This window comes from Bidens hawaiensis, unplaced genomic scaffold (genome assembly GCF_021521415.1).
Source record: "Bidens hawaiensis isolate Kalapana, Puna unplaced genomic scaffold, B.hawaiensis_p1.1 tig00002935_1, whole genome shotgun sequence".
Taxonomy (NCBI): Eukaryota; Viridiplantae; Streptophyta; class Magnoliopsida; order Asterales; family Asteraceae; genus Bidens; species Bidens hawaiensis.
This window is the reverse complement of record NW_027491158.1, coordinates 723,228-740,535: the sequence shown is the minus strand read 5'-3', so window position 1 is coordinate 740,535 and position 17,308 is coordinate 723,228. Positions and strand designations below refer to the sequence as shown.

General features: G+C 35.5%; 2 protein-coding genes across 2 annotated transcripts; one reads left to right on the top strand and one right to left on the bottom strand.

Moving 5' to 3' along the window:
- Positions 1-363: 363 nt before the first annotated feature.
- Positions 364-8,406, bottom strand: LOC143621759 (protein transport protein SEC23 C-like). The gene is made up of 12 exons (XM_077093087.1): positions 7,629-8,406; positions 6,198-6,371; positions 5,956-6,117; positions 5,737-5,876; positions 4,712-4,787; positions 4,465-4,640; positions 3,620-3,701; positions 2,818-2,895; positions 2,575-2,736; positions 2,228-2,491; positions 796-900; positions 364-713 (listed from the first exon to the last, which is right to left on the bottom strand). The coding sequence occupies exons 1-12, from the start codon at positions 8,364-8,366 to the stop codon at positions 567-569; spliced, it is 2,304 nt and encodes a 767-aa protein (XP_076949202.1). The 5' UTR covers positions 8,367-8,406; the 3' UTR covers positions 364-566.
- Positions 8,407-14,199: 5,793 nt separating this feature from the next.
- Positions 14,200-16,627, top strand: LOC143621687 (putative ripening-related protein 1). The gene is made up of 2 exons (XM_077093033.1): positions 14,200-14,311; positions 15,926-16,627. Exons 1-2 carry the CDS (start codon positions 14,200-14,202, stop codon positions 16,522-16,524), a joined length of 711 nt encoding a protein of 236 aa, XP_076949148.1. The 3' UTR covers positions 16,525-16,627.
- The last annotated feature ends 681 nt before the right edge of the window (positions 16,628-17,308 follow it).

Genomic DNA, 17,308 nt, shown 5'->3' with positions numbered 1-17,308 from the left:
AATTAGATAATCAACTGTTTTAGCTTCTAAGTATTATAAATTTCCAATACTAACAAGACAAATGAGTATATGACGAAAAACACATTGTGAAAGATGATTATGAGAAAATGTTTGGAATCAGGCAAAAACTAGTAAAATCAATATTATTTTACTTTCTGAAATTATGAGAAGACATTTAGAATTAGGTTGATTTGATTTTTTTATTTTTTTTAATCATATATTTTTTTATATACAGTTTATACAAACAAACAACTCAAAAATTTTATAATTGCATCAAGGCAACAATATCCAACTTATCACTACTAGAATACCAGTGAATAATTTGGACAAAAACAAAACACAATAGTAAATAAGTTGTCAACTTCATTAAAAAAACAGTACCATGCATACATATACCTAAAACAATATTTGGAAAAATTCATGAAAAAAATTGTTCATAAAAACCTAGAATACTGCAACAAAGATGGCATGCAATACTGTACAATCCAGCAGGATGAACAATCTTACAAAACCAGAAAAACTATGTATTGTATACTGTTCTAGAATTATGAGCAAAATCATTTCATTTATTGTTGAACTGCTAATCGCTGAAGATGGTCTAAAAAGATCTCAAAGCTGACATCATCCGTAAACAGAACATCGCCACCTGGCATAGGCGGAGCATCCGAATTATACGTAGCAGAAGGGTTCAGTTTCGCCAAAAGAAAACGAGCCTGCACAAGTTGCAGTATTATTAACATTAAGTATTAAGGATACTGTTTTTGACACGAACAAACATATAAAACATTTATAAACCTGGGATCCATGTTGATCACAAATAACCAAACGAGGTACGGGAAACCGTTCCCGTACTATAGCTTCAGCATCGTCAAGAGGGGCTTGTAACAACTGAGCAAAAACCTGAAACAAAATCACAAGAAAAGTTAATAAAAATGAAGACAAATACCATAAAAACCAACATACTATATGTTTTTTCTCATAAAAGCCCGTTAACAATTTATTGCACATAAAAGTCATGCTAATTTTGAACACAATCATTAAAAAACATATTAAAGAGCTTAAAAGGGATTTAGTTATCGTTCACTTGAAAGAACGGACATGAGCACATGTTTTGTTCATTCATTTATTTTCGTGAACATCCGTTTATTTTCGTTTACTTACGTTCGTTTAAATTTTAATAAATGCTTGAGGACTTGTATTCACATATATATAAACATAAATACATATGCTTGGATGAATTGTGATGTATTAGACTTGTTCGTTTGTGTTCATTGATGCTAACTAATGTTCATTTATATTTGATCAATTATGTTCATTTGTGTTCGTTTTTATCTGTTCAAAAATGTTCATTTAAGTTGTTTGTTTATGTTCGTTTGTGTTTGTTTACGTTCATGAACGGTTCATTTAGTTTTAGATGAACGAACATGAACGAGAACGAACATGCCATTTCTCTAACTGAACGGATACAAACAAATAATTGGTTCAATTATGTGCTCGTGTTCTGTTAAAGTTAAATGAAAGAACACGAACATACGCCCATTCGTGTTCGTTAGGTTTGTTTACACGCCTATGATGATATCAGAATGTTAACAACTACGATTTCACAGTATTCATACCAAACTTTTAAATCCAACAAGGAAACTCAATATTGTAAAAATTACTTGCATCCTATCATTTTCTAATTATAAAATAATCTCTTTGAGTTATATGATATTAGTGGTTAGTAGTTTAAGGTAAACAATTTTTTTCACGAGTATGTTAAAATTAGCATGTAACAGATAGTATGTGGGTTTTTAATGGTATTTGCCCTCAAAAATATTTAATATCATTTCGAGTTAATTACATAGATGGTCCTTACAGTTTAAGCAACGCAACGGGTATGGTACTAACTACTAAGCAAAAAAAGTAAAACAAGTTTAGGGTGTTTGTGCTTTCAGTTTTGTCACAAGTTTGGATATTAAGGCTAACTTCCGTTAAGTTATCTGTTAAATTAAGGAAAAATGACTAAAATACCCTATTTTTGTAATTTATTGTAACTATTAACTGTAGGGACTATTTGTGTAAATATCTTTAAACTTAGAGATATTTACACAAATAGATTTATATTTCGTTAATAGTCAAATTTAAACTAATGGAATACATGGGGTTATTTGGGTCAAACCACAGGAACTAAAAATGTACTTAACTCAAAGAAAATTTATATTCTATTAGAATAAAAAAAATAGACCTTATGTTCGGGCTCGTTTTGGTATCCTGCTTTACGCCATTGAGCAATGGTGGACCCATGAAAAACGACAACCGTGAAATACGAGTCCAATAATAAGATCCGCTCAGCAGCAATAGAGGCCACATCTAACAGAGCGGGCTCGGCCCCGGAATTAAACGCATAAGAAATTAAAGAGGGTTGAATCATGACTACTGAATTTGCAACGTTTTCACGGTTCATAACCATCCTAAAATATGCTGTTTCATCTGGGCTGTTATTGAAAACCTGAAATAAAAAAATATAAAAAAAAGAGAGTGGTTTTATATTTTCTGTGATATTGGAAAAATTGTAGAAGCGGGATTAAATACCTGTACGAATTGGGATCGCCTCAAATTAAATACGAATTGAGGAATAATTGATAAGCGTGGAGATAAGACGAAAGAAGACGGGCTGTCTTTTTGGTAGTCACCGAATCGGGAGCATAAATGTATCAGTGTTTTATCGAGCCACCTTATGGGATCAAATTCAGCCTGTAAATAAAAATCATGATCATTAAATAATCAACAAAATTATTGAATTCTTTTAATTGTGTAATGAAAGAAATCAGTTACCTCGGTCTCCATTTTAAACGATACTAGGCGTCCCATGACTACTGCTGCTGCTTCTTGGTCAAATCCAGCAATCAAATCCTAATGATGCAAAACCAATATCATATTTACCCAAAAAAACTTAATATTAAATATACGGATTTAAATACTTATAATCTAGTATTTACCCATTTCAGTTAAGTACAATTTATGATATGATCATTACACCCTTTTTACTTGCATTCCAAACTCCCATATCTTCATGCAAGTTTTAATGGAAGGGCATAAAGGTCATAAATTTGAAAATGGGTATTTTTGGCGTTATATTTTTTTGTTGGGTAGAACATATTAAAGTAACGCTAAAAGGGCGTTACTAGCCCTGCTTGCGGTGCGCACATATGATTTATATATGTGTGAACCCTCGGGTGGGCAAAAGTGAAATTGCACTAATTTTGACGTTATTTTACTAATCTCGTGAAAATAACGTTAAAAGTGACGGACGGTTAATCAGGCATCATGTAGTGGCGTTGATAGCTGAAAGATAAGGGTACATGCACCGATCAGCCGGTGTCCCGATGATTGAGTGCTATGTGCCTTATGTCTAAGGCTTGATGCAAAACTACTATCGAGCCGGGGGTCTCACCGGAAGCAGCCTCTCTATCCCTATGGGGTAGAGGTAAGGCTGCCTACATCTTACCCTCCTCAGACCCTACCATAGCTTTGCTATTGGTGGGATATACTGAGTACGATGATGATGATGATGATGATGATGAGAACATATTAAGATCTTTACATAATATCAAATAGGATTGATGAACAAGCTTGCCTGTACGTTTCCAGGTCCAGTGACCCATCTTCTAGAAAGAGTAGTGGCTCGAAGCCGCATATTTCCATTGCTATGCTGATAACTGTACCAAAATATCCATATCAAGTTAATAAAAGTCCTACTCGAGTGAAAGAGCCTCATAACTAGTGTCAATGTCAACTAATTTCATATAAATTCATTGATTTAAGTTATGTTTTATCTTTAACAAGTCAAATTAGTTAAACTAAAAGGGTAAAAGATTTAACTAATAAAACAAACGTCAAATTGGTTGAACGACCTGAAATTCATTTAAAGCATATCAATATGCCTAAAACGTTTTTCTTCGTTCTATATTATCAGTCGGTAATAATATTATTTCTATAATAAAACTGAAATAAATGGAAAGAAAAGGCGTTTACAGGTCAGGCCAACCCAACCTGTTATTAGGGGTGTAAACGAGCCAGTGAGCTACTCAAGATCGATTCGCTTAATCAAGCCGATCACGAGCCTGAGCTTCCATTATCGAGCTCAAGCTAGCTCACGATCCTATTATTTATATAATATCAATTTAATATATCAAATATATTTATATAACAACTCATTTGATACATAAATTATGATAAAAATAACTAAATAACATATATTATGTTAGATATTAAAATATAAAAAAACTGAGTATATAATCTAACTAAAAAATAACAAACGAGCCGAGCTCAAGCTTAAAAAACTACTTACGAGCCGAGCTCGAGCTAAAGAATAGTTCTAAACAAGCCAAGCTCAGGTTCAGCTCGTTTACACCCCTACCCATTACTAAACCAACCCATTTTGCCACCTCAACCCTTTAAAAGAAATTAATAAGGGCGTACTAAGTCAAAAACTGGAAATAAAACTGATCGTTTGCAGCTTGACCAATAACATCTGGTGTTTCCTTCTTCACAATATCAAATATTAAGCATAATGAAGTCGATTTATCAAGCCCACACATCTTCCATGCAGTAGTGCCCCCTTGACCAACAATACTGTCAGAGCATAACGGGCCTTTCTGCACAAACACATGAACCAGTCAGCATAAAGCTGATAAAAAGTCAAAGTCAGCTAAAACAGTATACAAACCTTTTCAAGTGAAGCACATGGACCAAGAATGCCCTGAATTTTAATATCCTTTGAAAAGTTCACCTCAAATATACCACTGCATATAGAAAGGAACAACTTTATTACTACAAAAACTTAACTTTATGAATAGTAAAGATTTAGAACTTTGTATGCATTAAAAAGAGACTAAGAACAGCTTTCAACCTGGGCCTGTAACCGTTTAGCGGGAAGTTCGTTTATGTTCATTTATTTAGTATTTTAGTAAACGAATGAACATGAACAAATATTTTTTTCGTTTAGTTAAACAAGCTAACATGAACACGCGTCTCGTTCAATCATTTATGTTGGCGAATGTTCATTTATGTTCAATCATTTACGTTAATTTATGTTTTAAGTTTCATCATCATCATCGTACTCAGTATATCCCACCAATAGCAATGCTATGGTAGGGTCTGAGGAGGGTAAGATGTAGACAACCTTACCTCTACCCCATAGGGATAGAGAGGCTGCTTCCGATGAGACCCCCGGCTCGATAGTAGTTTTGCATCACATTGTTGTTCACATTTAATTTTAACTGGTTTTAGGTCAGTCGTGTTCTTTCATAAAAATTGTTTGTATACGCTTGTGAACCGTTCGTTTATACAGTTAATCAATGAACACAACGACACTCATTTTCTTATGAACGCTCGAACAGACAAACAACAAAACCCGTCCGTTGAACTCGTCGTGTTCCATCATTTGTTTGGTTAAAGTAAAACGAACTAACACAGACAGTCGGTTCGTTTGCAGGCCTACCCATTCCCCTTTTTGGCTAAATATTTGATTTGAACCATTTGAGCTGTTCAATATACCTCATGACCCAAACCCAACCCATTCATAAGAAAACAGGTCGACCCACATTTTCTTTATTTTCTTTAAACTGGCAAAAAGGTGGTTTATTTGGGCAAAAGTTCGTGTTTTTATAACTTTATCAAATCATAAGCTTACTATATACAAGAATAAGCACTAAACAGATAAAATTCAATGCTAAAATCATCAAACCTTACTTTGATGATAGACCCAAATCATTATCAGATTGGAATATACGCAGCAACGAATCTTTAAAAACTGAATGACCAAAACTTTCTGCTAACACAACAAGCCCTCCAGTTTTTTCAACTGCAACTTTAAGCTCAGCTACACCAACCTAACACAATTTAACATAACAATAAACTACTTTATAAGATTTCCATTTTTGACAAAACATGATTTTAATAATCAATCACCTGATCAAGAGCACAAGCAAACACATCAAGCACATGCCCTTGATGCACAAGCTGCTTTGCAAGCCCTTCATATAACTTCACGGCTTTGTGAAAAAAAGGCGCAGCATCTTTATCTAAATCCTTGTGTGAACGAATCGGTTCCGATAACGCTTTCGATACAATCTGAATATATAAGTGCAAAACATTTAAAATACACGTAACACACATTCATTGTTGCAAAACTTGGCTACTAGAATACTCACAGCACCCGGGCCTTCGGTAGCTGGGCCACCCAAAAACGCCATAATCCTAGCACCCGAACCAGGAACACAAACTCCCAATAAATGAGCAGCCACAGTCAACGCAGTGCCAGTTGACCGAGGCGCCCGTTGGTCTGCAGGAACCGGCCATGGATCCTTTTGAAGCTCATCCAATACCTGATATAATAATATACATTAATATTACAAGCACCATAAATAGCAATTCTAATATGGAATACCAATTACACCATTTTAAACTTCTTTTAAGGATTTTCTTTCACATCTAAATAGAAGACAGACGGGCAACAAGCTACGCCACTAACCCTTTTCAGATAGCAAAAGTGTTTGGGATTCCTTATTTTACCTCCTTATGACTTATTTAAGTCATAAGTTATAAACTTTATGACTTATACACTCACAAAATTTAACTTTCCCAAACACCTTATAACCATAGTTATCAAAGGCGCTAGGCGCATAGGCCTTGCCTGGAGCCTAGGCGTGAGGCGCAAAATAAGTGAGGCCTAAGACAACAAAAGCGCACTTAAATAAAAAAAATCATCATCATCATCGTACTCAGTATATCCCACCAATAGCAATGCTATGGTAGGGTCTGAGGAGGGTAAGATGTAGACAGCCTTACCTCTATCCCATAGGGATAGAGAGGCTGCTTCCGGTGAGACCCTCGGCTCGATAGTAGTTGTGCATCAAGCCTTGGACATAAGGCACATAGCACTCAATCATCGGGACACCGGCTAATTGGTGCATGTGCCCTTGTCTTTCGGCTATCAACGCCACCACATGATGCCTGATTAACCTTCCGCCACTTTTAATGTTATTTTCATGAGATTAGTAAAATAATGTCAAAATTAGTGCAATTTTACTTTTGCCCACCCGAGGGTTCACACATATATACATTATATGCGCGCACCGCAAGTACTTAAATAAAAAAAATAAAAATATATAATGTATTAGAAAAATAATACCATTCTTCATATATAATAAACAAAGGCTATTAGTACCAAAAGCTCTAAAAGAGTCGAGATTCAAATGTAATTCCAAAACTTGAGTACCAAAATGTTCAAAACATATAAATAGTAAGCGTACAAATGACTATTGTTCTTGATCCGTCATCAATGGCATTAAAGGTGTTGTCACCTTCAAGAAGCGAGGGCCTAGGAACAAGAAGCGAGGGCCTAGGAACTAGAAGCGCAGATTTTGGGCCTGGCCTGAAAAATGGGCCTAGGCGCAAGAAGCGAGGGCTTTTAATAACTATGCTTATAACTTATATAAGTTAAAAGGAGGTAAAATAAGGAATCCCAAACACGCCCAAAGTTTGTTAAAAACGACAACATACATCTTGGTGTCATAACATTACTACGCATGACCTGTTGGACTCGACAAAGCACAAAACAACACAATTCACACAAACAATACCGAATTCAGCGCAAATTCACAATCCGCGGCCGGAAGCAAGAACCTATCAACACTCTCCTGCGAAAGCCCGTCTCTAACCCCCGCAACGACACCCGTAGCCGGCCTCGGCTTCTTCAAAAAGAACCCCATCTGTTCCAAAACCTGATCTTTCGTAATCTCCTTCACGCCATTAAACACGTAAACCTTATTCATCTTCCCAAAGAACCCCAGCTCATGCACACACACGTACCGCCCAAACGTGACCAACCCCACCAACGAATTCCCAGGAATCTCCCCGATAACCCTAGAAAGGCCCGATTTCAAAAACCCAATTTCCTCCTCAATAATACAAGTGTCGACGACAAAGAAGAACACATTTTGGGTGTTTTGGGAGATGGGTCTTTCGTTTTGGGGCTCGTATTCGATAGTGGTGTAGTGTGGGAAGAGTTCGGCGGGCAGGTTGTCGTCGGAGATTGAATGGTAGTGTTGTGGGAAGTGATTGCGGTGGAGGCAGAAGGAGCAGATCCAGATTTTGGTGGAGAAATCGACGATGGAGAATGGGTTGAGGACGGATCGGCAGTTGCGGCAGCGGAGGGGTGAGTATGGGAGGAGTGGGGTGGATTCCGGCAAGGGTTTGATCGGAGTGTAGATGGCGGAGATGGGTATGACGCATTGGGCGGATTCTTGTTTGGTGCCGGGTAATACGTTCCATGGCATACGGACGGCGTCTTGGGTTTCTAAATCCAAGAATTCAGTCATCGTTTGATTCAATTGATTGATTGATTGAATTGGGTGATTGATTGATCAGAGTACAGGGAGCTGTGGACTTTGTGATTACAGGGATGATGACGAAGAAGAAGCGAGACTTAAAGGAGTTGGACACTTTGGCCCCTTTAAGTTTTTGTTTCGTTTGACGGGAATTCGGTCGGTATAATTGAAAATCATAAACATGGATATTGGTAACGGTTTTGAGAGTACTGATATTGTTCGGACGGAATTGATCGAAAATTATAAACAAGAATGTTAGTAATGGTTTTGAGAGTACTGATGTTGTTCGGAGTGAATTGATCGAATATCATAAACAAGGATATTAGTAACGGTTTTGAGAAGTACTGATACTGTTTGGACAGAATTGATCGAAAATCGTAAACAAGAATGTCAGTAACGGTTTTGTGAGTATTGATGTTGTTCGGACGGAATTGACCGAAAATCATAAACAAGAATATTAGTAATGCTTTTGGAGTACTAATGTTGTTCAGACGGAAATGATCGAAATTCATAAACAAGAATGTTAGTAACGGTTCTGAGAGTACTGATGTTGTTGGACGAAATCGATCGAAAATCATAAACAAGAATGTTAGTAACGGTTTGGAGAGTACTGATGTTGTTCAGACGGAATTGATCGAAAATCATAAGAATATTAGTAACGGTTTTGAGAGTCCTGATTTGTTGGACGGAATTGATCGAAAATAGTAAACAAGAATGCTAGTAACGGTTTTGAGAGTACTGATATTGTTCGGACGAAAGTGATCAAAAATCATAAACAAGAATATTAGTGACGGTTTTTAGAGTACTGATGTTGTTGGACGGAATTGATCGAAAATCATAAACAAGAATGTTAGTAATGGTTTTGAGAGTACTGATGTTGGACAGAATTGATCGAAAATCATAAACAAGAATGTTAGTAATGGTTTTGAGAGTACTGATGTTGTTGGATCGAATTGATCGAAAATCGTAAACAAGAATATTAGTAACGGTTTGAGGGTATTGATTTTGTTCAGACGGAATTGATGTGACATTGATATTGTTGCGATGGTATGAGTTTAGTTCGGCATGGTACCGGCAATCGATATAAGTTACGATACAAGAAAAGATGCTCTGTTAGAAAAAAAAGATGCTCTGTTACGATACATCATTTTAAGTGTTTAATTTGGGGTCAAACCGTTAAAAGAAACTGCAAATAAAAGTTAAGGTTGAATTGAGAAAGAATCATATACATTAAATTTGCAATCTTTTAAGTAGATTAAAAAGAACAAAAATCATATAAAATCATAGAAAATTGATTGAGGTGTTCTTTTTCATTTCTTTTTTTTGTTTAAGCGGTAGCAAGCGAGGGCTTTCGTGGATCCTTCCCCGGTGGAATTGCTTTTTTTGAAAAAAAAAAAACAGAACCCTACTTGAGTTTTTGAAACTAGATAATAAAAGAGTACATAGTCATCTTCCGTTCATTTAGTATGATACTATTAATCATAATGAAAACTATACAGAATCTTATAGAACTTACCCTTTTTTAAGTCATTGACTTTTTTTTTTATTGATAAAATCTATCATTACACCCTTATTATAAACACTCTCAAGACATTTACCAGGTATTGGTGTTATAGACTGATAATCAGCTTGTATTCCAAGGAAACTAAGAAAGTTTTCACCATTTTCATCATCAAACACCACAAGATCACTATATTTGCATGATATATATATCTGATCAAGGTTTCTAGTAAAAGACACACCTGGATAGTATTCGGGAAACATAACATCAAATGTATCCATTAAACCTAAGAATGTTTTACAATTTCGTTTTGAACACCAAAGACATTTAAGGCTTGTAAATAGGTTAAAATTGTTATCTGTCGTGTAAAAATTTAGGATCTTGAGGTTTCCTCAATTCCAAATCGACAACACCTCATCCTTCCTAAATCAGCCATCTCAAATTCCTTATTCATTAAATTTCTAAATTCCACCAACATCTTCTCAACATTTCCTCTGAAAATAAGATATCTACATAAATGTCAGCAAAAAACCTTTAACCTTTTTTTACCTTTCTTGATAAACAAAGTGTGTTATTATGTGCTTCTTTTGAACCCTTCATCAACAAAGTTGGTTTCAATGTAATTGAACCATGCCTTAGGGGCTTTTTTCAACCCATATAAAGCCTTTTCAAGTTTATACACCTTGTGCTCACTGTTCTTAATCACATAACCTTGAGGCTGCTGCACGTAAAATTCTAGTAAAGTAACATATAAAAAGGCAGACTTCATCTCCATTTGAAAGATCTCCCAAGCTCCGTGAGCAACAATGACAATCATCAACCATATAGTATCCATTCTTGCAACTGGTGCATACACTGAGTAGTCTACACCAAACTCATGACCACAACCCTGAGACACAAGTCTTGCTTTATACTTCCCAACTTCCTCCCTTTCATTCAACTTGGTCTTGTAAACCCATTTCACACATATGCACTTGTTCTTTGGTAGCTTAACCAAACACCAGATTGGATTATATCCTGTTGCTTCAATTTCGAGATCCACTACCCTTTTCCACGTGTCACTCTTAACCGATTCTTCATATCTTACAGGATCTTAATAAGTACTTCCATTACATTCAGTTCTTTATAATCCAAAAGCACATCATCTCCGGTTACATAATCTATAAGTACTTGGAGGCGTTTAATGTCTTACTACTCATGCCTGCATCATCTGTTTCGTAATTATTATCAAATGTATAAGTTCCACAGTGAGTTCTTTAACATGAACCGCCTTTTTTTTTGCTTGGTTATGATCCCAAGCCTTATCTTCTTCAAACATCACTTCTATACTTATCACAACCTTCATTGTATTTGGATCCATCAACCGATACATCTTTGGTACTTCACTCATTCATGTCAAAACGCATGTGTAACTCATATCATCAAGCTTGGTTCTTTCCTCCCTAGGCACATGTACATGTGCGCTAAAGAACCCCATAAACGCATATGTTCGATTTTTGGTTTCTTTCCACTCCATGCCTCCTCTTAGATGAGCTACCATTAAGTATATATAACTCCATATTACAACCTTTGCCAAAAAGACTTTGGGCATGTTTTTGGAACCAAGCTGAGTAACTACCATGTCTATCATAGAACAGTTCTTTTATTCAACAACCCCATTATGATGTGGTGTGAACTTTGTTGTCAATCGTCTTTTGATCCCATTCTCCTTACAAAACATGTTGAAGTCCGTTGACAAGTATTCAACCCCTCAATCAGTTCAAAGCCCTTTAACATTTTTCCCGTTTCAGTTTCGACCTTAGTCTTGAATTCCTTAAAGCTCTCAAGAGCTTGCAAGCCACTTGCTCTACTTTGGTATGGCCTTAGCTCTCTTGCTTGTTTCCTAATCAAGATAGTCTTCACAAAGCACCTTCTCAACAGAGAAGGTTGGTAAGTCTCTTACCATTTCTTTTGGTTGAAGAGTTCCCAAACTTGTCTAGCTTGCTTAGATGCTCTAACCCCTAGTCGTTCATTTCTTCAACTGTTGATAAAACCATTAACTATCTTTGCATTCATACAAGAATTGCCTTAATTTATGAAATTTGTAGCACTTAATTGTTTCCTTGTTGAAGGATTACCTTCCTTGTCCAATGTCCCCTTCTTCTTAGGTTGAACCGTCCTCTTCTATGACCACTTGAGCCTTCACCATCATCAACCTTGAATACTTACTCATCTATGCTATCAACCCTTTTAATATATGTTCATGCATGTCATGAGTGCTACAATTATTCTATAGACATTTCTTGCATATTATTTGACTTTTACATAAATACAATCACATATATGTACTTTTCAGTAAGAGTCCCGAGAATCTTTTCAACCATCATTGCATCTAGCATCGACTCTCCGTTACCCCATTTGATTTGAGATAGTTAATACCCTATCGGCGTATTCCGATATGGTCACATTGATCTTCATTTCTAAGACCTCAAAATCCCTTCTAAGTTTCTGAAACATTGATTTTTTCACTCGTTCATTCCCAGCAAATCATCTCTTCATGGAATCCCACAATCCCACATGGACTTAGACGTTATCCAAAATCTGCTCAAAAGTCACCCAATGAATTGCTTGTTAATTAAAAGTAATGCTTCAGTTGTAAGTCCTTGGTCTTGAGTTCTTCCACCTTCTTTCTTCGTGCATCATTCTAAGCCTTGCCAACATCTAGGTCACTGATTCTTAGATCGATTAGCTTCCACAACTGTTTTGCATGCAACAATTTCTCCATCATATATCTCATTTAGTGTTCATGATTAATGGGCATTGTACACTATTATTTCTCAATTGTTCTTCGCTCATGACTGTGTACTCTCTTTTGTGTTGAAGGCTTCGTTCTGACACCAAATGATAAAATGTTTATCACTGGTACTCAAAGTTTTCTCAAAAGCTTAAACTTCATTAGAAGGCCACGATGACTATAAATACACAAAGTAAATAAAGGAACAAACGGTAACAAACAAACTAAGCGACATAAATGGAAACTAACTAGTAAAGATAAACTAGCTATAAAACTGGTAAATGAAGGACTTCATGAATAGATCCCTTTGCTTGCAACATCTTTCTCATCTTAAAATTTAAAGGTGATTGAAATCATTAAAAGGGTCAATATTATTCATGACAAGTTGAGAATTTTCTAACAAAATTTCTCCCAAAACATGACAGTAATAACATTGTCCAGTTTCTTCCCTTACTGGTCCCTTCTTCTTCGGAGTTACGAAATCCATTTTGATGATGAAAGATAAAATTAAATATAACAATGAAAGTGATTGGAAAAGTGAAGGAATCAGAGAACAACTAGCTCTAATATCACTTAGATATATATAGAAATCAATTAGTAAGATAATATGGAGATCGTCGATTATGCAGCAGATGTACACTCAAAATGCTATATCACAACAACCGAAATCAAATGAACAATAAAGATAAAGTGGAAATAAACGAAGATCACGCAAAGATTGACGATAACAATCTTTTTGTTACATAATATAATGATCAGCTATATGTACTAGGATGTTGGCTGTAGTTTGGCAGGAGATAACTCTCAATTGTTATGGTGTTTAACTATCTTAACTAGCTTCAAGTAATCAAATTGGGCGTTCATCATTATTAATTAAACTACTAGGTAATTAATATAAGGTGCGCAGAGGAGCGAAATTTGTATGTAAAGGGAATGGCATGTTCATCCCTTTGTTTGCAACATCTTAGGTAAATCCCGTTGCTGCAAGCGATGATTGAAATTATTAAAAGGTTCAATACCATTCAAGCCAATTTAAAGATTGTCTAACCAAGTTTGGCCAGTTTCTCAAAAGATTCCTCTAACTTATGAATATTCAAACCGATCCCTAGCTAATCTTTAAATCTGGATGTTGTATAATTGTTTTATTAATTTATAAAATAAGATCGTTATTTCATCTCCCCAACCATAACCACTACTAGAAAATTGCTCGACTCTTCCCATGACATTTACTATGGTTTATGACACATTTTCAACAAAAACTAGTTTGTGGAAGTTGCTTTTGAGAAATATGAATTATCATATGCTTTTCCAACATATTTTCAAACACATTTCCACCAAAAATATGTAGTTGGAAGCTTCCAACGCATATAGTTAACTTTTTTTCCCCTTTCCTACTTATCTACGAGGCATATTGATGGGTGGTTCATTGGTCAACCCTTAAGTCCTAAAAGATCATTGATATCATACATTTTATCAGTTTATATTGTGGAATTGGATGACTACCAATAAAATGTTATTTTAGGTACACGAGACGTTAAGAAGTGGATGGGATGTGTTGGAAGGAAGCTAGTCGAACGTGGAGGTCGGACGACGAAAGATGGAAAAAGAACAAAGAAAACAAGGAGGCAAAGGAGAAGGTCACCGTAGCTTATGGTATCCACTGTAAGCTACGGTGGAAGCTGGACCAAACTGCTGTTGTAAGGCAGAGTTTACCCAACGTGGGTTTTGTCAAGGCCACCGTAAGCTACGGTGGCCACTGCAGCTTACGGTGGCCCGGCACAGTTTTTTGTAACAGCCATATATAATACGTTTTTGGACGGCTTTTGGGTATCTTGTCATTATCTTTCCATTGGAGACGACCTAGGGAGATTTTCAGGTGCCATAGCTTAAATTTGAATTGTGTAATCATTGAATACTTGTTTTTGATTCATATGCATACTCTAATCGAAGGGATGATGAACCAAATCATGCTTGGCTAATTTCCTTTGTGTTTTCCCTCGAATTGTAAGGTTTCGTTTTGAATGTTTATGTGATTTATGAGATAGTAGTTTGATCTTATTGATTTCATTATAATGGTGTTTATGTATTGACTGATAAATTGTTAGTTTGTTGAGTTCGTGTTCTAAACCGTCAGTTCTTGGTGCTATAGGCAATCGAGATTAATCGGGTGGGATTCGGGTTGGATAAACTAATTGGTTTTTGGGTGATTACCTTGCGTTTTGTAATCCAAGTACTAGTCTCCAATTATCACAATTATTTGTATAATCACGAACTATGTTTTTATAGTTCATCTCAGATTAAACGTTTACATCAACATTTATAGAAACCTGAAACTGAGAAAAGTCATATTCTCTTGTCTTGATTTAAAACTCGTTAATTATTTTTGTTAATCAAATCAACCATTCAAATCATTGAGTTTATTTTCTGCAATTAGTTTAAAATAGTTATATTACAAAGTTACTTAGTAACATATTTCCACAAACTTCCTGTGTTTGATACCCACTTACCGCTATCTATTTAGTGTAATTGGTTTATATTTGAGTGAGACTACGAACTCATGTCAAATGTTGAGTCAACGACCTACGTCACATATTCATATACATTTTGTTTTCTACTCGTATTATTATTCACATATTCATATACATTTTGTTTTCTACTCGTATTATTATTGTTATTTGTACTATCATTTAAAATAAAATATAAAGTATATCTTTTTTGTTATTTTTTATTTTGATGTTTTAATTTCCTACGCATTACCGACGGATTTATTTTTTTTAAGTTTTTAAATTTTCCAAGCTATAGTTTGCAATTATTGTGTCTATCTGATCTGCTATACGAGGAAGGATGCGTTGCAAAAATGGCAATTATCATAATCACGTCGTGCTCATCAAGTATAACTAAAGTATAAGCTAGCAGCATCATCTTTGAAAAATTCTATGTCATGCTTTTATAATTTTGTAGGCAGACAAAACTACAGCTTTGTGTATTGAAAAACAACATCCATAAAAGACAAGATAAAATTATACCAACTCCATAATGGACAAGTTTCTAGCCTATTATTAGATTACTTGAGACGGCAATCACGGCATTCATCATTACTTGATTATTATAGAAAAATGAAAAAATAATGTTCAAGGGAATTGTCTCAATACTTTATATATTGCTTCTGAAGAAGGTTGATAGTTAATTAGTTTTTTTTTTTTTGTAAGTTTGACTACAAAGTAGTCTTGCTGCTTAGCCAATCCCTATAAAAGCACAATCACTTTACCTTGCTAGACATCAAACACCATTGTAAAAGAGACCACAAACTAAAAGAGAGAACGAACAGGTTCCACTTTATTCTTTTACTCATTCTCCTTGCAGCAACTTATTCCATTCAAATCAATGCTCAGACTTGCAAACCGAGTGGTGGTATCCGGGGAAGAAAACCACCTCCTGGACAATGCAACAAAGAGAATGACTCGGATTGTTGTGTGCAAGGTAAGTTCTACACCACTTATACATGCTCCCCTGCGGTGACAGGTGCTACTAAAGCAAAACTTACCATAAACAGCTTCCAAAAGGGAGGTGATGGTGGTGGTCCATCAGAGTGTGACAACCAATATCACTCCGATGATACACCGGTCGTGGCACTATCAACCGGATGGTACAAGGGAGGAGACATATGCCATAAGTTTATTACAATTAACGGAAATGGGAGGAGCGTAAAGGCTAAGGTTGTGGATGAGTATGACTCAACTATGGGATGTGATGATGATCATGACTATCAACCACCTTGCCCTAATAATATTGTTGACGCTTCGAAAGCTGTGTGGAAAGCGTTAGGGGTCTCAGAAGATAACTGGGGAGATTTGGATATCACCTGGTCGGAGTAATTATACTCTCATAAAAATATCAAAAAGTTATTATGCGTTTTATTTTCTGGTGATAATATGTACTACGTGAAGCTATACGTGTTCAACTTGGGTGTTGTATAATATGATTAATTTAACTACCAGGCAATCAATATCTAGAAGAACAGGTTAAAATTCTGCTTGAATTAACAGCTAGGCTGAAAACACACTCATATTAATTCAAATAAAATGTTATCACAAAATCTTTATTTGGGAGGCATCCAAGAAACTTAAAGAAAAAATCTATACTGCTAGAATCAGGACTTGTCTCTCTGCCAGATCAAACCAAATGGTGCCTTTAAAGCATGTACAATTGTACATAATAATATCTGTATCAACTTAACCAAGACTTGGAGGTAGAGATGAAACTGTTAGAAAATGTAGCCTGCAACATAAATTTGATTTGCTAGCCGAAAAAGCTAAAGGAAGTTTTATTTATCACACATGGGTAAGCAATAGAGGTCTAGCACGTCTGAATTATAGAATTGTTGTTGTTACATCACTCACTAATCAGTACCTAATGTGCTAAATCTAGCATCTTCATCCGCCAAAGAAGTGTCTTAGCACACAACACATTAGCACGGCTATGAGAACCTACACTGAGTTATTATTCGTAACTTCAAGTTTTGTCACCTGCTTGTTGCGGTAATATAATGAAGCAATTTATATGGATATCTGGATTTAAGAGAACCAAAAAAAAAAAACCATTTATGATAGATGTAAGAAAAATGTTATATAGCATGTACGATATCAATCGTTTATGATA